At 40.8% G+C, this 22,408-nt stretch overlaps 1 protein-coding gene across 2 annotated transcripts in view; it reads left to right on the forward strand.

The window, feature by feature from the left end:
• Positions 1-22,408, forward strand: part of ccdc141 (coiled-coil domain containing 141) — a 134,085-nt gene that overhangs the window by 53,495 nt on the left and 58,182 nt on the right. For both annotated transcript variants that reach the window (XM_043693516.1, XM_043693517.1), the window contains exons 9-13: positions 787-922; positions 1,982-2,101; positions 5,007-5,198; positions 6,860-7,033; positions 21,106-21,285. In XM_043693516.1, coding sequence (XP_043549451.1) covers positions 787-922; positions 1,982-2,101; positions 5,007-5,198; positions 6,860-7,033; positions 21,106-21,285 — 802 coding nt within the window. The remainder of the gene's footprint in view (positions 1-786; positions 923-1,981; positions 2,102-5,006; positions 5,199-6,859; positions 7,034-21,105; positions 21,286-22,408) is intronic.

The following is a 22,408-nucleotide window of genomic DNA, read 5'->3' on the forward strand; positions in this document are numbered from 1 at the left end:
TAAAAATTAATATTTTCACCTGACTTCAGAAGACTACAAATCCTAATTTTTCATAAAAACGGGAAGGCTTCAGGTATCTAAGTATAAATTATCCATGGATGGTTGGACTAGAACTGCTTTGTAACCAAACCAAGATGTGATCATTGGCATATGAAAAACCTTTTCAGGCAGCAAAATCTAGAATGTACTGCCTGAAAACATGGTGAAGGGAGATTCAATTGAAGCACTTGAGGGAATTGGATTACTATCTAAGAAGGAATGCAGAGTGGAGTGGCACTCAGTTAATTGCTCCTTCAGATAGCCAGCACAGACATGACTGGCCGAATGGTCTCCTCCTATGCTATAACCATCTGTGAACCAACACTTACACATTTTTCTTAAAATTTAGAGAAAACATTACTTTTAAAAACTAAAGTACAGACATAAGCATAGGAAATGCAGAATTTTAGATATGTTTTTTTTCCCCTTTTTGTTTTGTAAGCTAAAATGAAGCAAAATCTAATGCAGTGAATTATTAGTGCAAAATATGTATGAACATTTGAGATAATTCAAAGGAAACTTTAAAATATCTGAGAGGTAACTCCTTGCACATGTTGGAATGTGAGGAGTTTTCAAATGCTGAAATCTGCAAGGTCAGAAGAATGACTTGCTTTTTGTGGAAGTGGTATAGGTTACTGACTCCTGCCTATTTTTATTGTGTCTCTTCTGGATTAATTTAGCACTCGGTAAGTCCCTTCACTAGAGCTGGAACTATATCAGCAGCTGTCTCTGTATATTTAATTTCAGAGCCACTGGAATTCAGGAGATGATTGGCTACATTCAACAGAGAGTAGATCATTTGACTGGACAATGCTTTGCTCATAAAGAGCTAGCTTTAAAGAAACAGCAATTGACCACATCCTTTGATGATCAATTTGAAAAGGTATAAAATAATCTAATCCAATTGATTTGTACCATTTTGCTAAAACCATTTTGTTAGGTGACATGATTGAAGAGCTTTGCGTATTGTTAAATAGTGTGTTTCTTAATACATGTTTAATAAAATTAATTGGTTATTAATTTAATAATTTTCTTTTCACGCACTTCTCCTCAGCTTTTAAAAGCTAATTCATACTGAACCTTCACATTAATTTGTTACAAGAACCTGAAACAGTAGTGTAAGCGACCATTTAGTTGTCTTAGAAATAATCCAAAGAGCTAGACAGAAGTTTTTTTTCAACAGGAAGGATCCTTGATAGTCAAATATAGAACATCTTTTTCCAGGTTTGTAAACTGAAAACTTTATTTTAGATGATTGCAGTATATTGGAACAAAATTATTACTTGAGCAGAACTATGTATTTTAGGGGCAGCACGGTGGTGCAGTGGTTAGCACTGCTGCCTCACAGCGCCAGAGACCCAGGTTCAATTCCCGCCTCAGGCGACTGACTGTGTGGAGTTTGCACATTCTCCCCGTGTCTGTGTGGGTTTCCCCCGGGTGCTCCGGTTTCCTCCGGTGTCCAAAAATGTGCAGGTTAGGTGAATTGGCCATGCTAAATTGCCCATAGTGTTAGGTGAAGGGGTAAATGTAGGGGAATGGGTCTGGGTGGGTTGCGCTTTGGCGGGTCGGTGTGGACTTGTTTGGCTGAAGGACCTGTTTCCACACTGTAAGTAATCTAATCTAATCTAATCTAAAAGGCCATTGGCATGTGAAAGTGAAAGTCAGACATAAAGCAAGAGCAATTAAAACTTTGTCTAATATTTTCAAAAGAGATGACTAAGTTAAATAATGTGAAAAAACTGAACAGAAAAATTATAACAAATAAATTAATCTAACATAACAATACTTTTAAGATCAATTTCACCTTTTACTATCTTTTAAAGTAACTGCTTTAACTTTATAGAATAAATTATTTGTTTCATAAAATAAATTACTATGTCGGGTTGTTTTTTGGGCAGATTCGCAGAAGCTAGATTTGACTTTAAATGTGCAATTTCTCAAGGTCTCAGGATGTCTCCAAGCATACAGATCACGCCTTTCCAGTACATTAGAACCAGGTTCCTCTCTCTCTGAAATTGAAGACATTCTGAATAAATATCTAGAAATGGCTGATCAGTTTAAGGTAATTTATATTGGCAGATGTCCATTTTATAAAGTTGCATATGTCTTCTAGGTGAAGTTTATTGTTTTTTTTCAACTTTATGTCTTGGTTTTGTAACGTAAAATAATAAATTTACTGCAGAATATTGAACTACATTCTAACAGTAAAAGGTATTGTACCTCCTGATTCTTCACAATCAGAAATGTAAAACTGTATAATTTTGGGAAATATCATCAACAACTTGTTGATGGTTTTCTTTTACTATTTAGTAATTATATATCTACTCATGTATTTCTTTTAAAATATTATTGATGCTGGAGAGAATACTTTTCCTCCATTAGATCATGTTGTTCTTGGTTTTGAAGATGATTCCAGTTTAATGATCTGTGCAGTCTCAGAACCTTATTTTGTCTGTTTTTAAAATACATGCATGCGTGTGTATGTGTGTGTATATGTAAGAAAGAGAGAGACAATTCCTTCAAGCTGAACTGGTCTAATGTGAATTCAAACATCCACCTTTTCTGGTCTAGCAAGAATCACACTATCCTCAGCTCAGCTTGTTCTTTATTCTGACCAAGTCCTTGTCATCATCACAGTGAGTGTAACTGCACTCAATTCTTTCAGACCCATCTACCACATCTGCTCCAAATTTATCAAACTTAAAGTTGATACCACTCTTGTTATTTACAATTAAATCACCCCATTTTCCTCTAGTTCTTTGATTTGACAAATTCCGAAATCATGGAGGTTTCACTATTCTCCCTCTACACGTCCTGTTTGAACTTGGAAGAATGATAGGTTTTTGGGGAGAAGACAATTGACATGGATAGTCTTTCTGACAGTCTGAATTGTGTCATTTTCTCTTGAACTTTTTGCCTTGAACTCACACAATCCTTCATGTCTGGTTGGCTCATCAGTTTAACTCAGAAATGGGTCAGCTCTTACAGACCATGATTCATGATAAATCTACATCTCTGCCTTGGAACTGCAGATTGATAAATCTACATCTCTGCCTTGGAACTGCAGATATCTGCTGTTCCTGCATGTCTTTTGTCAGGTCTGAAATGCTTTCTGTATTGTTTTCTGAAGTACTCTTCTGTGTTGAGCGTTGCCACAAAGTTTGTTGACATGAGCAAACAATAGTATCTATTTGTCTTCAGAGTCACCAGCATGTCTTTCTCCCGCATTTTTTCCCTGTTTGTTTTACTTGAAGGCAATTTAATTTCTCATAGTTGGCTCTATTGAATATTAGTGCTGGTAACTGCTGCTGCTGCTGCTTAGGTGTTCAGCTCCGAGAGTGGGTAACCAATCAAATGCCACCAACTTTCTGGGATCTGTGATCACTGTCTTAATTGGAGATGTCTGAGGATAAATAATTGTAACCAGAACCCTGAAGTGCAAGTGAATGGGGCTGGATTTCTGGTGCCAGTCATGAAGGGCCGAGCAAGGTAGGTGAGGGGGCTCAACGTAAAGAGCAGTGGGATATCTTTCCTCAGGATCTTCCTTTCCAATATCAGGTACTTTTGATGACCAGGACACTCAGTAGTGAGGGAATGACCTTCCAAACACCTGCACAACCACACATGCCCCCCACCCGCTGCATTACCCACATATTCACTGGCATTCGTCCAGCGACAGCATCATGAGGCTCTTAACTAACCTTTAAGTGGTCACTTCAAGGCCTCAACTGGGCTTTAGGCAGGAGGGCCATTCTCAGGTTTCCCAGCCCTGACTGATTGGACGGAGGATCGAGAAGGTGGAGAGCTCTTCACCCTGTACCTTACTGCTCTGTTCCCTCTCTGCCTTCCAGCACACTCATGGAAGGAAAATTAAATTCTGTCCAAAGTATCAGGTCAATGATCTTTTCATCAGAATTGGGGGAACAACAAAGAGAGATTCAACATGTTTAAAGTAAGTACAGAGGCAAGGAAAAAGACAGAAGAAACAAAGAACAAAGCAAAAAATCTATGATGAGGTGAAAAGCAGGGAAAAATAATGATGAATTTGTGTCAGTCCAAAGCAAAAGCATTTGGTAATGGGATAAATAAAGAAACAAAAGATGTTTCCAGATTATGAATAATGAGAAAGCAGAATAATTACTAACAGTTCTGCACAGATCCAAGTGTGATGCTGAGTTCCCAGTCAGTTTAATTTTCAGTTCTTTTCCCACTCTCTGCCCTTGTCCTTCTACACTGTTCTGTTGAAGCTCAAAAAACCACCTAATTCATCAGTTAGGTAAACTAATGCCTTCTGTACTCCAATGAATTGAAATTCAGATTGTAACCTCTGTCCCCATTTTATCCTGTGTTTTATTGTTTCATTCCTAAATGGCATATGTTGATATTGCTGTTCATACTTCCTCTACACACAACTTCTCTTATCCCATTACCATTCCTCTTTGCCTTGCACTTGGGCTCAGATAGCTCAGTCGGTTGGATGGCTGGTGTGTGATGCACAGTAACGCTAACAGGGCTGGTACCATTCCCATACCATGAGGGTGTCACCTCCTCAACTTGCCCCTTGCCTGAAACGTGGTGACCTTTGGGTTAAACCAGTTGTTTGTCTCTGAGAGAGCAGCCCTGTGTTCCTCCGGGCCTATGGCTACATCACTGCTTTTCACCAGCATCCCTTTTGCGATTTAACGCCTGCCACAGTTTGCCTTATTACAGATATTTTTCTTTTGTTTTCTTTCCTTTCCGCTCACTTCCTGTGCATCTTTTCTTGCTTTAAAATGTTATATTTGTAACTCTTTCAGTTCTGATGAAAGGTCATCAGCCTGAAATGTTAACTCTGTTTCTCTCCCACAGATCTGCCAGGTTTGCTGAATATTTCCACTGTTTCCTCCTTTTATATTTGGCCTATCACATATTGTTTTCCCTGTTTGTTTATGTTATACAACTTACTGAAATTATATTTTGTGTTTCAGGAGGTAGAGAATGAATTAGCACACATTACAGACATCATCAAACAGGTAGAACTGTTTGATGTCCCAGAAGTAAAATTATTTTCGGAGAGGTTTTTTATCCTGAATGCCGAATGGAAAACATTGTGTCGGAACCTGAATATACGGATTGAACACTTGCAATCTTATAGGACATTTCTAAAAGAAGCTGAAGAGGTGGATACTTCTTTTTAAAAATCATGCTATTGATGAAATTTTAATAAACTTTTTTGCTGTTCAGAATGCTGCAAAGCTCTAATTTCTCAAATTAACAAATGCTTTCTAGTTCTGAGATTAGCAAGGCATTTTACGTTGTTAAAATCTCACTGCTTTATAATTTTCAAAGTTTGACAAGTTAGAAATCTAATTTATAACAATAATATCATTTTATTGATCATTTTGAAAAACGTTCACTAGGTTATAGACTGTGAGACCAGTAGTCCTTGGGTTTAAAGATCATTTACTACAATTAGACATTATGGTAATTCTTTAAGATGAACTTTAGCTTTTAACAGAGTCTTGTTTGCTGCAAGACTATATGCAACTTACAAGATAGAAGAATTATGATGACTATATAGCAGTGACAGATTATTGCATTGATCATAGCTCATATGTGATTGGTTTTTTTTGAATATTGGTAATCAATGTGCTCAGTTGAGCAGTTATAGAGTCATAGAATCGTAGAGATGTACAGCATGGAAACAGACCCTTTGGTCCAACCCGTCCATGCCGACCAGATATCCCAACCCAATCTAGTCCCAGGTGCCAGCACCCGGCCCATATCCCTCCAAACCCATCCAAATGCCTTCTAAATGTTGCAATTGTACCAGCCTCCACCACATCCTCTGACAGCTCATTCCATACACGTACCACCCTCTGAGTGAAAAAGTTGCCTTTTCGGTCTCTTTTATATCTTTCCCCTCTCACTCTAAACCAATGTCCTCTAGTTCTGGACTCTCCCACCCCAGGGAAAAGACTTTGCCTATTTATCTTTTTACGGATTTATTTGACTACTCAGATAATATCGTCACTACACTGCATGCTTTGTCATTTTCACTGAACTGAATACTGATAGGGAAGGCATGTTATTTGGTTTGTACATTTGACATTATCTACTGTTTAAATAACTCTTAATATTTTTACATTTTTTTAAATATTTTTTAAAGATTTTCACTAGCAATTGTACATATTATGGGTTGGATAAAATCTGTTGCTATAACCAAAGTCTGTGGTGGATGAATAATTTGAGCTATGTGGAAGCAAAAGGAATTAGATGTGCACACGACATTGTTGGAAGTTTGTGGGTGAGGTAGAGTATCTCTATTTTAGGCCTAGAGTCCTGACAGTGATGGAGTGCTGCTGGATGACTGATGGGAGTCCGATCAGTTGAGCAATGTGAGATGTTGGTGAATTGGTTTACAAAGCCATTATGTTTTTTTCTGCCATTGCTCCTCAGACCAGAAACTGGGAATTGACATCCCAGGCTCCATGGTTACATTCAAAGGTTGATCCTTAAAGTCTCCTGGCCCTCTTTAGAAACACAATCTTTCTCCACCTATCTCCCTCCATTTAATCCTCCAGTATTAAAATTGTAATCTTGTGAATCCTGGTGTTCTTATAACTTTGTTTTTGAAGTCGGGTTTTATAAACTTTCAAACAGTAATGTTTTCAGTGTACACTGTACTTGTTTTTTTCTAATCAATAATTTAGTTTATAATTTGTTCGCTACTTGAAATATTTAAGTTCCCCACCAAACTACTCACTATGTTGAAAGACTAAATTATATGCCATGGGTTTGTTTTGAAACTAATCTCTACATCACGTTTGACATGAATCAGGTTGAAGCATCTATGCGAAGTTTAGAAGATTGTTTCCAGTCTCAATTAACGAAGGATAATGAAGAAAATGTCAGGTCATTGTTGGAGCTTGCTGATTCCAAATGGCAGTTGGTCCTAATGAGTTTTCTTTCCCTCCAAGATCTGGGGTTCAACTTTAAGAGCACAGTAAATATGGTCAGTTTTTAAAAAAATTCAATTAAACTATTTAAATACATGTTTCTCAATACATTTATCAAATGTAGAATTCAAAGTTGTTTGTGCTTCATCACCTACCTAGTTGGGCTTGAGTCCTTAACATTTTGCTGTAATTGTTATTTCTGTACATTCTCAAGTGCAATTTTCCAAATTTTGGTCCTGTCACTGTAGTTTTGTGTCACATAAGTCACCTGACATATTTATGTAGATTTTATGTCCTAGAGCTAAATTTTTTGAACCTTCACTGTTACTGTATCCTGGAATTTACTTTCGAAATAGTACTGCGGACTGCAGTAATTCAAGAATACAACTCACCACCACCTGCTAATTGTCAGTTAGGGATGGGCAATAAACGCTGGCCTACATCTCGTGATTCAATATTTTTTCAAGGATAAGAGAATCAGAATATATTCAACAAGATCATTCTCCGATAAATGACAAATTTTGCCCTGAAGAACCTCATGAAAAACATTTAATTTCTTTCAAGAAGAAGCATTTTGAATATGCCAGTCAGTTTAAATATTACTTTGACCAGATGCCTACACCAAACAAATATAAGCAGGATAAACTGTTTCCATAAATCTCTCATAGTGCAGGGTTGATTGATACTCTTTTGCCCCAGTCATGGGTTTGGCAGCATGGGGCAGTTAATCAAGGGAAGTGTGGCGGGTGAAGACCTCTTCCCAAATCAAGCCTGATCAAATCTGTAGAGAGAAGGTCTGTGGATGGCCTGCTCTTCACTTTGTTAATTGAGGCTGTGAAGTGAACCATTACTATACACTTAAAGATCTTATCTCACTGCCAGTGATGTTAATCCAGCAGCGGCAGAGGTGACTCAGCATGTAGGGAGAATTCATACAGATTGCTTATTGGGTCTCAAGGGGACCCTTTGTTCAAAGGCACAGTGCCTGGTTTCAGAAGGGAGATCCACCAAATGCAACCTTCTTCGCATTGCAGCCATTCTGAAATTCCACACCCCATTACCCCTCCACCCCTGTTATCAATCATCCATGTTAGGAGACCTCAGCTGGAAATTCTACTCGCAGCAACCATTGCTGCCAAGTGGCACTGCATTGCAATGGAATTACTGAGTTCTGACTGGGCAGCAGTTTTTGGCAAGTGGTATTTTGTCTCCAAGCTCCTTGACCCTTTAGAAGGCCGACATTGTCCTGCTAAGTGCCTGAATGGAATTTACTTCCCTAATAATTGGCTCTGCAGTAGGCAAGTAAGATTCCTTTTGACTCCATTAAATATCATCCATAGGATCATAAGATATAGGAGCAGAACTAGAACATTCAACCCATCGAGTCCGTTTTGCCATTTCATCATGACTCTCAACCACATTCCTTTGCCTCCCCCGCCCCCCGCCATAATCCTTGATCCCCTTACTAATCGAGAACCTATCTATCTCTGTCCTAAATACGCTCAGTGACTTGGCCTCCACAGCCTTCTGCAGCAATGAGTTCCACAGATTCTCCAGCCTCTGGCTGAAGAAATTCCTCCTAAAGGGTCTGCCCTACATTCTGAGGCTGTCCCTCAGACCCTGGGCTGTCCTACTTGTGGAAACATCTTCTCCACGTCCATTCTGTCCAGGCCTCTCAGTATTCTAAATTTCAATCAGATCCTCCCTCATCCTTCTGAACTCCATCTAGTCCACACCCCGAGTCTTTACCCATTTTTTTATCCACATTCATTGCCCATTCTCCTAACTGTCCAAATCCTTCTGCAGAGTTCCTGACTCCTCAATACTACCTGTTTCTCCATCTGTCTTTGTGTCATTTGCAAACTTAGTAACAGTGCCCTCAGTTCCTTCGTCCAGATCATTAATATCTAGTGTGAATAGTTGAAGTCCCAACACTGACATCTGTAGAACTCCACTAGTCACTGATTACCATCCTTAAAAAAATCCTTTTCTCACCACTCTCTGCCTTCTGCCAATCAGCCAGTCCTCTGTCCATGCCCAGACCTTGCTCCGAACACAATGAATTCTTATTTTGATTAGCAGCTTCGATGTGGCACTTTGTCAAAGGCTTTCTGGAAATCAAAACCAGTCACGTCTGGCTCTTTTTTGTTTAACTTGCTACTTATGGGTGAGTGCCATACCAGAGGACACATCTTAAAAATACGGGGTAGACCATTTAGGACAGAGATGAGGAGAAACTTCTCCACCCAGAGAGTGGTGGCAGTGTGAAATGCTCTGCCCCAGAGGGCAGTGGAGGCCCAGTCTCTGGATTCATTTAAGAAAGAGTTGGATAGAGCTCTTAAGGATAGTGGAATCAAGGGTTATGGAGATAAGGCAGGAACAGGATACTGATTAAGGATGATCAGCCATGATCATATTGAATGGTGGTGCAGGCTCAAAGGGCAGAATGGCCTACTCCTGCACCTATTGTCTATTGTCTATTACCTCAAAGAATTCAAACAGATTTATCAGACCTGGCCTTCCCTTCATGATGTCATGCTGACTCAGCCCTGTTTTCCCATGCACTTCCAAGTACTCCTCAATCTCATCCTTCAGAATGGACTCTCAAATCTTAGCAACCCAGGTAAGGCTACATGGCCTATAGTTTCCTGTCTTCTGCCTCCTTTCCTTCTTAAACAGGAATTTTATGTTCGCCATTTTCCAATCCTCAGAGATCCTCCCTGACTCCAGTGATTCCTAAAAGATTATCACCAATGCCTCTATCAATCTTGCCAGCTATCTCCTTCAGAACTCTGGGGTGTAGTCCATCCAGTCCGGATGATGATCCCTCTTCAGACCTTTCACCTTTTCCAGCACCTTCTCCTGAGTAATAGCTACTACACTCACCTCTTGTCTCCTGACTCTCTTGAATTTCTGATATGTTACTGGTGTCTTCCAATGGGAAGACTGATGCAAAGTATCTATTCAGTTCCTCTGCCATTTCTTTGTTCCCTTTACAACTTCTCCACCTTCATTTTCCAGTGGTCCAATGTCTACCTGTGCCTCTCTCTTACCTAATATGTATCTAAAAGAACTCTTGCAATTTGTTTTGGTAATACTAGTGAACCTATTTCATCCTCTCCTGCTTTATATACTTTTAAAATTATCCTTTGCTATTTTTAAAGGCTTCCTAATCTTCTAGCTTGCCACTGATATTCACCACATTGTGTATTTTTTCTTTTGCTTCAATGATGTCTCTAACTTCCCCTTAGTAAGTTTCTTCTAGCTTAGGATGAATTTCTGCTGTGCCTCCTAAATTACCCCCAGAAACTCCTGCCACTGCTGCTCCACCATCTTCTCTAGTAGGCTTCCCTTCCAGTCAAGTCTGGCCAGCTCTCCCCTCATGTCTTTCTACTTATTTTTACTCAATTGTAAACTGTTACATCTGATTCCACCTTCTCCAAACTGTAGGGTGCGTTCTATCATATTATACTCACTTCCACAGGGGTTTCTTCAACTTAAGCTCCCTAATCAAATCTACCTCATTACACATCACTAAGTCCAGAATTGCCTGTTCATAAGTGGTCTCTACCACAACCTGGCTCAAAACAACGATCTTATAGACATTTCACGCTTTTAGTGAGATCTGTTGGTAACCTGATTTTACCATCCACCTGTATATTGAAGTCCCCCATGGTTATTGTATTAGTCTCTCTCTTACATGCCTTTTCTGGCTCCTGATTGATTTTCTTCCCCACATCTGCTAGAAGGCCTGTACATAACTTCAATCAGTGCCTTTTTTCCTATGAGGTTCATTAACTACACCCACACAGATTCTATGCCTTCCACCTCTATATCATTTCTGGCTATCAATTTTAATTTCACTTCTTACTGAAAGGCCAACCTCTTCCCCGTCTGCCTGTCCTTTCAATAGGATGCATAGCCTTGGATATTTAGCTCCTAACCTTGATCCCTTTGCAGCCACATCTCTCTGGCCTTTTCATGCTTTTGGTTCACAATCCCTACCTTGATATTTTAGTTTGCAGTTGCTGTATTGTAGGGGCAAGCATTCTAATCAAACCATATGGATAATGTAAGGATGAGGTCTTGATCCAGTAACCAAAAACTCCCCGAGAATCAGATTTCTTGTTCAAAATGAGAGACCTTTTTCAGATAGCAGTGTGCAAAAAGAAGTCAGAAATTATTGTACAGTTCTACAACACCTTGTTTAAACTAATTGAGCAGCCAATTTGTACACTCACTGTGGTTTATTTGACAAGTTATTCCTTTAATTAAATCATCTCCCACTTTACTCTTTTCCCTGATCTGCCACCTCTTGGTTAGGTTATTCATGTGCTTCTGTGCAACTAACAGGCAAAATTTCAGTCAGAGAACATAAAACATTACTGTGCAGTACAGGCCCTTCGACCCTCGACCTATGTAACCAATCTGAAGCACATCCAACCTACACTATTCCATTCTTGTCCATACGTTTGTCCAAAGACCATTTAAATGCCCTTAAAGTGCTGTTGCAAGCAACACGTTCCACACCCCTACTACTCTCTGAGTAAAGAAACTACCTCTGACATCTGTCCTATATCTATCAACTCTCAATTTAAAGCTATGTCCCCCCTCATGCTAGCCATCACCATCAGAGGAAAAAGGCTCTCACTGTCCAACCTATCTAAACCTCTGATTATCTTATATGTCTGAATTAAGTCCCTCAGCCTTTCCTCATAAGACCTTCCCTCTGTACCAGGCAACATCCTAGCAAATCTCCTCTGAACCCCTTCCAAAGCTGCCACAATGCGGTGACCAGAACAATACGCAATACTCCAAGTGTGGCCACGCCAGAGTTTTGTACAGCTGCAGCATGATCTCATGGTTCTGAAACTCAATCCCTCTACCAATAAAAGCTAACACACCGTATGCCTTCTTAACAACTCTATCAACCTGGGTGGCAACTTTCAAGGATCTATGTCCCTAGACACCGCGATCTCTCTGCTCAACTACACTAACAAGAATATTATCATTAGCCTCATAATCTGAATTCCTGTTACTCCTTCCAATGTGAATCACCTCATACTTTTTCACATTAGACTCCATTTGCCACTTCTCAGCCCAGCTCTGCAGCTTATTTATGTCCCCCTGTAACCTACAACATCCCTCGGCACTGTCCACAACTCTACCGACCTTAGTGTCATCCTCAAATTTACTAACCCATCCTTTTACACACTCATCCAGGTCAATTATAAAAATATCAAACAGCAGTGGATGCAAAACAGATCACTAGTAACTAAACTCCAGGATGAACATTTCCCATCAACCAATGCCCTCTGTCTTCTTTCAGCTCGCCAATTACTGATCCAAACCACTAAATCACCCTCAATCCCATACTCCGTATTTTGTGCAATAGCCTACCATGGGGAACCTTATCAAATGCCTTCCTGAAATCCATATCCACCACATCAACCACTTTACCCTCATCCACCTGTTTGGTCACCTTCTCCAAAAACTCAGTAAAATTTGTGAGGCACGACCTACCCTTTACAAAACCGTATTGACTATCCCTAATCAACTTATTCCTTTCTAGATGATTATAAATCCTATCTCTGATAATGTTTTCCAACACTTTACCCACAACTGAAGGCTCACTGGTCTATAATTCCCAGGGTTGTCTTTACTCCCCTTCTTGAACAAGGGGACAATATCTGTTATCCTCCAGTCTTCCGGTACTATTCCTGTAGACAATGATGACATAAAGATCAAAACCAAAGGCTCTGCAATCTCCTCACTACCTAATCCCATCCAGCCCAGGAGACATTTCTATTTTCAAACTTTCCAGGTTTGCTAACACCTTTTCCTTGTGAACCTCAAACCCATCTAATCTGTTAGCCTCTATCTCCGTATTCTCCTCCATAACATTGTCGTTTTTTAGTGTGAATACTGATGAAAAATATTCATTTAGACCTTTCTCTATCTCCTCTGACTCCATGCACAACTTCTCACTACTATCCTTGATTGGCCCTAATCTTACTCTAGTCATTCTTTTATTCCTGATATACTTATAGAAAACCTTAGAGTTTTCCTTGATCCTGTGTGCCAATGACTTCTCATGTCCTCTCTTGGCTCTTCTCAGCTCTCTCTTTAGGTCTTTCCTTGCTAACTTGTAACTCTCAAGTACCCTAACTGAGACATCATATCTCCTCCTAACATAAGCCTTCTTCTTCCTCTTGACAAGAGGTTCAACTTGCTTCGTAAACCACAGTTCCAGCGCTCAACAACTTTCTGTCTGACAGGTGCATACTTATCAAGGACCTGCAGTAACTGTTCCTTGAATAAGCTCCAAATTTCAGCTGTGCCTGTCCCCTGCAGTTTCCTGCCTCATTCTAAGCAGCCTAAATCTTGCCTAATTGCATCATAATTGCCTTTCCCCCAGCTATAGCTCTTGCCCTGCGGTATATACCTATCCCTTGCCATTACTAAAATCAACATAACCGAATCATGGTCATTTTCACCAAAGTGCTCAGCTATCTCCAAATCTAACACCTGGCCGGGCTCATCACCCAGTACCAAATCCAATGTGGCCTCATCCCTTGTTGGCCTGTCTATATGCTGTGTCAGGAAACCCTCCTGCACACATTGGTCAAAAGCTGACCCATCTGAAGTACTTGAACTATAGTATTCCCAGTCAATGTTTGGAAAGTTAAAACCCCCACAACAACTATCCTGTCACCCTTGCTCCTATTGAGAATCATCTTCGCTATCCTTTCCTCTACATCTCTGGAACTATTTGGAGGCTGATAGAAAACTCCCAAAGGATAACCTCTCCTTTCTTGTTTCTAATCCCAGTCCATATTACCTCAGTAGATGAGTCCTCAAACATCCTTTCTGCTGCTGAAATACTGCCCTTGATTAACAATGCCACACCACCTCCTCTGTTACTATCTTCTCTGTTCTTACTGAAACATTTAAATCCTGGAACCTGCAACAACCATTCCTGTTCCTGCTCTACCCATATCTCTAAAATGGCCACAACATCGAAGTCCCAGGTACCAACCCATGCTGCAAGTTCACCCACCTTATTCCAGATGGTCCTGGCATTGAAGTAGGCACACTTTAAGCCAACTTCTTGCTTGCTGGTGCCCCCTTGTAACCTTGAAATCTCATTTCTGACCTCATTACTCTCACCCTCCTGTATACTGGAACTACAGTTAAGGTTCCCATCCCCTGCTGAATTAGTTTAAACCCACCCGAAGAGCATTATCAAGTTTCACCCCCCAGGATATTGGTATCCCTTTGGTTCAGGTGAAGACCTGTTTGTAGTGGTCCCAACTACCCCAGAATGAGCTCCAATTATCCAGGAATCCAAAACCCTCCCTCCTGCACCATCCCTGTAGCCACTTGTTCAACTCCTCTCTCTCCCTATTCCTCACCTTGCTAGCACGTGCCACAGGCAACAAACCAGAGATAACAACTCTGTTTGTTCTAGCTCTAAGCTTCCATCCTAGCTCACTGGATTTCTGCTTTAAATCCCCATCTCTCTTCCTACCTATATCATTGGTGCCTATGTGGACCACGACTTGGATCTGCTCCCCATCCCCCTCAAGGATCCTGAAAACCCAATCAGAGACATCACGAACCCTGGCACCTGGGAGGCAACACACCAACCGTGAGTCTCTCTCGTTCCCACAGAGCCTCCTATCTGTCCCCCTAACTATGGAGTCCCCAGTGACTAATGCTCTGCTCCTCTTACCCTTTCCCTTCTGAGCAACAGAAACGTTATGTGAGTTGGCATCATGTGAGTCGAGGAGACTACATCAAGAGCAATGGACACAGTAGATCAGGTGTTTAGATGTGCAGGAAAATCTCTGCCAGAGGTGAAAAGATCCTTTGGGGCTTTGCGTGGAGGAGAGAGGGGAGGTGTGAGCACAGGTTTTACACCTCTTGCAGTGGCAAGGGAAGGTGCCGGTAGTAGAGGGTGGGTTGGTTGGGGGCAGGTGGGGGGGGGTGTCGTGGACCTAACAAGGGAGTCATGGAGGGAATGGTCGCAGTGGAATGCAGATAGGAGTTGGGAGGGAAATATGTCTCTGGTGGTGGTGTCTGACTGTAGGTGGTGGAAATTGCGGAGGATAATGCATTGTATCCACAGATTAGCGGGGTGAAAGATGAAGACCAGGGTGTACTATCCTTGTCCGCATATTAGTGGTATTAGCAAAATGCTAACCCTGGTTTTAACCTAACCATCCTTTAATCCCTTCCAATCCATCTTGCAAAGTCATGAAATACAAGCACACAGATATCATGCACATAAAAAATAAATCTGTTTATTCCACATAAAACAGAGTCATGCATGCTTTTAAAGGAAGAAAACCAATGAAATACGTTATGACACTCTAAACAACAAACTGCTTTAAAGCCACCTACGACACACCACATGGTGTGACACAGATACTACCTTGCAAACACACTGTTGGAAGAGCTGCTTGCCCAGTCTATGGGAGTGTGTCTCTCTTTCTCTCAGTCCAGAATAGAACAAAGAATTTGTTTCAGCACATTGTTATAGATTCAACAGCAGTCTGTCACAATCAGTCTTTTGCGAGTGCTCAGAAGTAGATATCTGTTTACTTTTCTGTGGTGTATACCTCATGATGCATGCATCCTTACTTCATCCCAGGTATTTCAAGCCTTAGCTTCTCTTTTTCTGGTGGGAACTGAGTAAGACCTCAAGGTTAGGGTAGCCAGCAACAACTCCTTTCTATCTCATTAAAACTGTGGAGTTTTATTATTTTTTAATCCATCTGATGAGTGATCATTAGGCTCTTGCCCTTGTGTCGGTTTCGCCATCTCTGAGACTAGCCTTTTCAGTTCCTCAGGAGTGAACGGGACAACAAATTTCTTTTCCAGCAGTCCAGAAACCCTGTCATCTGTGCTGGGTACAGAGCCCTTTCTCCGAGTTGGTAGCAAAGCACAAATGATCCCTTACCTTTTGAAGCTACCACTGATCCTGCTACATAACGCATGGTCCGCAGTTGGGCTCTGACTACAAAACCTAGTGGCCAACCTATTATGTTTCTCTCTCCCTGCCTTAGCTTCACTAAGCTTCTGCTTCAACCAAATCTTGTCTTCCCCTATCTTTTCCCCTTTCCTTGATATATCCATACAAAGTCTTCAGGAACTTCACTTTCCCAGCCCAGTGACCTGTCTCCTCTGTATGTTTATGCCGTTCTACCCCTCATTTATCCCTTTCCTTCTATAGAAGACTCTTTGTCAACTATAGTATTGCTATTTTCCTTCTCTTTCCTTAATTTTTGCAAGTGTCATTGCAATTGGCTACACTTCCTGTTGTTCACCTTCAGATTAATGGGCCCACAGCCTCAACTGATTTCAGTTGCCTGTCTTTACTTGTAGACACCTTTGTCCACTGTTCTGGCTTACTGACCGGCCTAGCTGAAACCATGCAACTTGTACCCAGCTTCGAAATTCCAATAACTTAAACCCTCATTTCTTTTCATAGCTGCTTCTTTTAACTTTCAGCAATTTAAAACAACTTAATTGTTCAGACACATTTCGCAGGACTTTATACTGATCATCAAATCTGAACACAAAATGACTATAACACCAACATGGACTCTCTCTTACTCACAAGTACACACACAGCAGAATTCAAGAGCCCTGCAATGCTTCAAACATAATAATGAAGAGTCAGCTAGACTTGAAACGTTAGCTTGCTCTCTCTCCATGGATTTTGTCTGACCTACTGGGTCCAGCATTTGTTGTTTTCAGTATAATTTCTATGAATCTAAGTTTTCCCTGACTCTGGGCCAAGTGTGTTTTAGCCATTGATTCTATCTTCTATTGTTTCTGGACTTGTGTTATGAAGTATTAATTATAACCACCCCCCTATTTACCTTGCCCATTTGCTGGGTATCCCATTTGATCTTTTGCTGCACTGGTGACTCTCCAGGATTCCAATTTTTGTTCTTCATCTTATCTATCAATTTCCTCTTTATTGTCAACTCAAATTTTGCCTTATAAAATAAAGAACTGCGAATGCTGGAGATCTGAAACAAAAACAGAAATTGCTGGAGAATCTCAGCAGAACTGGGAATATCTCTGGAGAGAAAGCAGAGTTAACATTTTAAGTCTGGTGACACATTAGTTCTGATGATGAACCACTGGGCTCAAAACATTAACTAGGCATTTTGGTTGATCTATCTGGTTCCCAAATAAAGATATTGGCAACAGACATCTCTCTGTGTTTCAACTCATCACTACCTCGAGTTTCTTAATGCTGTCCTAATGGCCAGACATTATTCCTGGCCTCTGCCATTTGATGATTCTGACCTCAGTCAGACAACAGCATGGATCTATCAACTCGGTGATTTTGGCTGACCTATCGTGCAATGTTCCAGATGTACCCTGACAGCTCTATGTTCTGTGTCAATAACCTCCTTATTCTTATCTATCTATTGTACAATGCTTCTGACCCTGTCTACAACTCTTTACCCTGGCACATGCTTTTATCACTCAGCACGCAAGTCTCCAGATGTTAGTTACTTGCTACCCGCTTGGATTGCCGGTCCCATGACTGTGAGGTAAGCCTTCCATAAGTATGCGTGATAAAGCAAACAGGCTCATTCGTTGACTAGTCTCCTCACACTGTGGTCCCAAGGTGACATATCTCATTCTGTCAACACTTGTAAGGGTGAGGGTTCAGCCCAGTACCTGAAAGCACCTTAAGATTTGCATGTCCTGTTCAAAACAAGTGATCTTTATTAGATACGAGCTTGCAAGGGGAATGATGCAGGGTAAAATATTTGATTAGCTAACTTATACAGTTACAGACGTTTGTTTGACAATCCATTTGGTTAATTACATCATCTCCCCACTTTTTTCTCTTCCATTATCTGCTTCCTCTTGGTTCGGTTATGCACCTGATTCTTTATGTCTAACAGGCAAAGTTGTCATTATACCAGGCATCCTCTGGTCCTTTTACACCAGTCTCCACTTAGAGCTGTCAATCTAATATTTGGGACTGCTAAGTAGGCAAATATTCAACTTGTTCTTGAGGTTTTCAATAAAATTTTATTGATTCAGTGGTTTAGTGTGACTGAAATCTGAATGCCGTATTGAGTGTTTTGTGTTTGAATATCCATAAAAGCACCAGCAGGCTCGCTATTCATAGCTTTCTCCTTTTGAAGTTGAAAGCAAAGCCTGACAGATTTATTTGACATAGCCTCCTTAGAGACTACCTGCAAAGAACAAGCTATTCTTTTACCTTACTGTATTGGAAACAGAGTAGCTGACTTGACAGAGGGAAGACAGTTTCATAATTAGCAAGGCATCCGAAGTGCAGAGTGTCAGCTGCCAGTACTGGGCTCTGCTTTACAAACCTCACACATTGGAGTTGTGGACTGATCTTCCTGTAGTTTATTTATATGTTTGAATGATCATTATGGTATCTTCTTAAAATGTTGCTTCCATGCTACTGCATTAAATATGGTATGCCAAAGTAATAAAAGAATACTCTGGCAATATCTGTGGAGAGGGAAATGGTTAATATTTCATGTGGAATGACATGAGTGATATGATGCTGTTTCAGATAAGCGATTGGATAGAACGAAGTGGAAGGTTGAGGAGAGAGTAGAAAGGAGAGAATAAATAACAAAGATGTCAAGAAACAACTGGCAAAGGGAGTGGTAATGGTTGTGGCAGAGAAATAAAGCATTGTTCCAAAGTAGATGTTAAAGACCCACTCGTGTAAGGAACAAAAACAATGATGAAAAAGAAGCAAATGAAGCAAGGATGATGTGAGAAAGACTTTTCCACTCAGCAAGTATGATGTGGAGGTGCCGATGTTGGACCAGGCTGGGACAAAGTTAGTGGTCACACGACACCAGGTTTATTACGAATGTCACCTGACAAAGGGTCTACATTCTAAAAGTTTGTGATTTCAAATAAACTTGTTGGACTACAATCTGGTGTCCTGTGACTTCTGACTCAGCAAGTACTTAAGAGTTTCGAATGCAGTACCTGGAAATGTATCCATATGTTAGAGGATTCTAAGATTAATTTGATGCATTCAAGAGGGCATAAGATGATTATTTAGAGTGAGAAATAGTGTGCAAGGCTATGGGGGAAAAGCAGGAGATTGGAAATAGGTAATGTAGCTAGTTTGATGAGCTGGTGCAGGCATGATGGGCGGAGTGGCCTCATGCATCATAACAATTCTGCGATTCTTGAGAAATAGGGACCAGCGCTGTCTGAAAGCAAAAACATTGAAAACCATACACACATTTGGCAAAAAAAAGGATAAAAATGGAGACAGAGTTCATGGCCTAACATTGTTGGAGCTGAAAATGTGTTGCTGGAAAAGTGCAGCAGGTCAGGCAGCATCCAAGGAACAGGAGAATCTACGTTTCGGGCATAAGCCCTTCTTCAGGAAAGAAGGCTTATGCCCGAACCGTCAATTCTCCTGTTCCTTGGATGCTGCCTGACCTGTTGCGCTTTTCCAGCTACACATTTTCAGCTCTGATCTCCAGCATCTGCAGCCCTCACTTTCTCCTAACATTGTTGGATTCAATGTTGAATTCCAAAGACTGCAATGTCTAATTGAATGACGATATGGCATTCCTCAAGCTTCACTGTAACAGTGCAGGAAGACTAGGACAGAAATGTAAGCACCAGGGAAAGATAGTGAATTAAAATGACAAGGTCAAAGGACAGAATCAGATTTGGGCACTGACATTACCATTAATGGTGCGGTATACTTATAACAGAATGTAGAGTTTTTATTTGAAGTTGAGTTTCAAGTGTGGGGTCAAGTTGTGCACTCCCAGTTAGAATTTACTTAAATCTAATAATGAAATTGGCTCCACTGACTCAAAATATGTATCTCTAACATATTTAAGCATTAGAATAAAATGCAATTTGGTTTTTATACAATTATTTCATGTTGAATGTAGACAGCTATAGGATGTGGGCATTTCCAGCTGGGCCAGCATTTATTGCCCATCCCTACTTACCCTTCAGAAGGTGGTGGTGAGCTGCTGTCTTGAAGCACTGGACTCCTTTTGTTGTAAGTAAAGCCACAATGCCATTAGGGAGGGAGTTCCAGGATTTTGACACAGCAACAATGACGGAGAAGTCGTATATTTCCAAGTCAAGGTGGTGAAAGACTTGGAACTTGCAAGTTTGTGGTGTTCCCATGTATCTGCTGCCCTTGTCCTTCTAGATGGAAGTGTTTGTGGGTTTGGAAAGTGCTGTCTCAGGAGCCTTGCTGAGTTTGTGTAGTGCATCTTGTCGATGGTGCAAGCTACTGCCACTGAATGCTGGTGTTGGAGGGAATGCATGTTTATGATTGTAATGCAAATCAAATATGCTGCTTTGTCCCAAGTGGTGTAAAGCTTGTTGAGTGTTGTTAGAACTACACTTATCAAAGCAAGTGCTGGATATTTCATCTTCTGCCTTCTAAATGGTGAACAGGTTTTGGGAGTCAGGAGGTGAGTTATTCGCTGTAGGATTCATTGCTTCTGAGTTGCTGTTCTAGCCACAGTATTTTATGGCTGGTCCAGTTCAATCTCTGGTCAGTGGTAACCCAGAGGATATTGATAGTGTGGGTAATGCTATTGAATATAAAGGGGCAATGTTTCGATTCTCTTTTATTTGAGCTCATCATTTCCTGACACTTGTGTGGTGCAGTTGTAACTTGTCAGCCCGAACCTATATCTCATTCAGGTCTTGCTGCATTTAGGCATAGACTCTTCAGTGTATTCAGTTTAAGAATAACAGGAGAAGATTGTACTCTTGCTGCGTGGTGAGGATAAATCTTGTCAGTTCAAAGCTTTCATTCTATTGTTAGAAAATCCTACTGAATAAAGCTTGGACTGGTTTGATTTATTGAAGTAGCTCAAAACTGGAAGGCTTGAATTCATGATTTGCAATTCTTAGCATTCTGATACCATGCTTTAAATTAAAGTAAATTATTTATGCTGTTTTTATTAGCTTTGTCACAAAGTCTATGTATTTAAGCTGCTTGTAAGTACATACTGTCCCTATTGATGCATGCTGAGGCATTACTTGTGAAAGTACTGTTGTAATTGAATGCAATAGTTTCTTACTGAAATTTCGTTTGTTGCTTTTTCAGAGAAATGAAAGCTTGAATTTAAATTTGCAACAATCAGTAAATGTCATTGAAAATACGATTGATCAACTAAATAAGAGAAAACTTGCTCTCACAGATCAGTGGACAAATTACCAACTTGAGTTAAATCAGATACAGTCTGTCAAAAAACAATGGAAGAAATTCAAAGAACAATTTAAAAAGGTAAGATATAGTTGAATAAATCATAATTGAAATGCCGCAAACATTACTTACTAAACTTTTGCTCATTTGCAAGAAATAGCTTTCTTCAATTATTTTTACATTGGGATGTTTATTAGTGTCTGAAAATGCATTATCTCTGGAAATATAGTGGAACTGCAATAAAATTATATTTCTTTACTCCTAGCAAGTTTTGAGAATCATGGTAGCCCACAAACCCACCAACACACTAAAAGAGCAGCTAATGAACTTGAAATGAGCAAAACTAATGTCATTTACAAAATACCGTGCAAGGACTGTAACAAATGCTACATTGGACAAATAGGCAGAAAACTAACCAGCAGGATACATGAACACCAACTAGCCACAAAAAGACCTAACCTTCTCACTAGTATCCTCACATATGGATGAGGAAGGACATGACTTTGACTGGGCCAACACATCCATGGTAGGACAAGCCAAACAAAGACAGCACAAGAATTCCTAGAAGCATTGCATTCCAACTGGAACTCTATCAAAAAACACATAGAGTTAGACCCCATCTACCATCCCCTGAAAAAAGGAACAGGAAGTGACTTCATCACAGGAAATGACATCACCAAACCAAAGAAACCCAAACATATAAAGAGAAAGCAGGAATTTTCAGCATTGCTTCACCTGAGGCCCACTGAAGATGTTACCTAGTAGGGTAACGAAACATCGGGAAATGAACCTTCCAGCTCAGCGAGCAAATCTACATCCAATTCCTTTACTCCTTTGTGTATTTGCGCCTGGCCATGCTGGACTCGCACTCCTCACAAGGACTCAACCTTCCTTGCTTCATGCCTGACCTCACTCCTGCTGCTGCTGCCCCAGGTTCTTCCTGATTCCTTGCAACCTGCCCCTGTTCTCACTCCAGCCTCCCCCCGCAGCCTGTTACCGCTCCCAACCCGGCCTCCCCCGCAGGCTGTTACTGCTCTCACCCCGGCCTCCCCCTGCAGCCTGTTAAATCTCTCACACCAGCCTCCCCCTACAGTCTGTTACCTCTCTCACCCTAGCCTCCCGCTGCAGCCTGTTACTGCTCCCACCCCAGCCCCCCCGTGCAGCCTGTTACCTCTCTCACCCCAGCCCCCCCGTGCAGCCTGTT

This window comes from Chiloscyllium plagiosum, chromosome 7 (assembly GCF_004010195.1).
Source record: "Chiloscyllium plagiosum isolate BGI_BamShark_2017 chromosome 7, ASM401019v2, whole genome shotgun sequence".
In the NCBI taxonomy this organism is placed as follows: Eukaryota; Metazoa; Chordata; class Chondrichthyes; order Orectolobiformes; family Hemiscylliidae; genus Chiloscyllium; species Chiloscyllium plagiosum.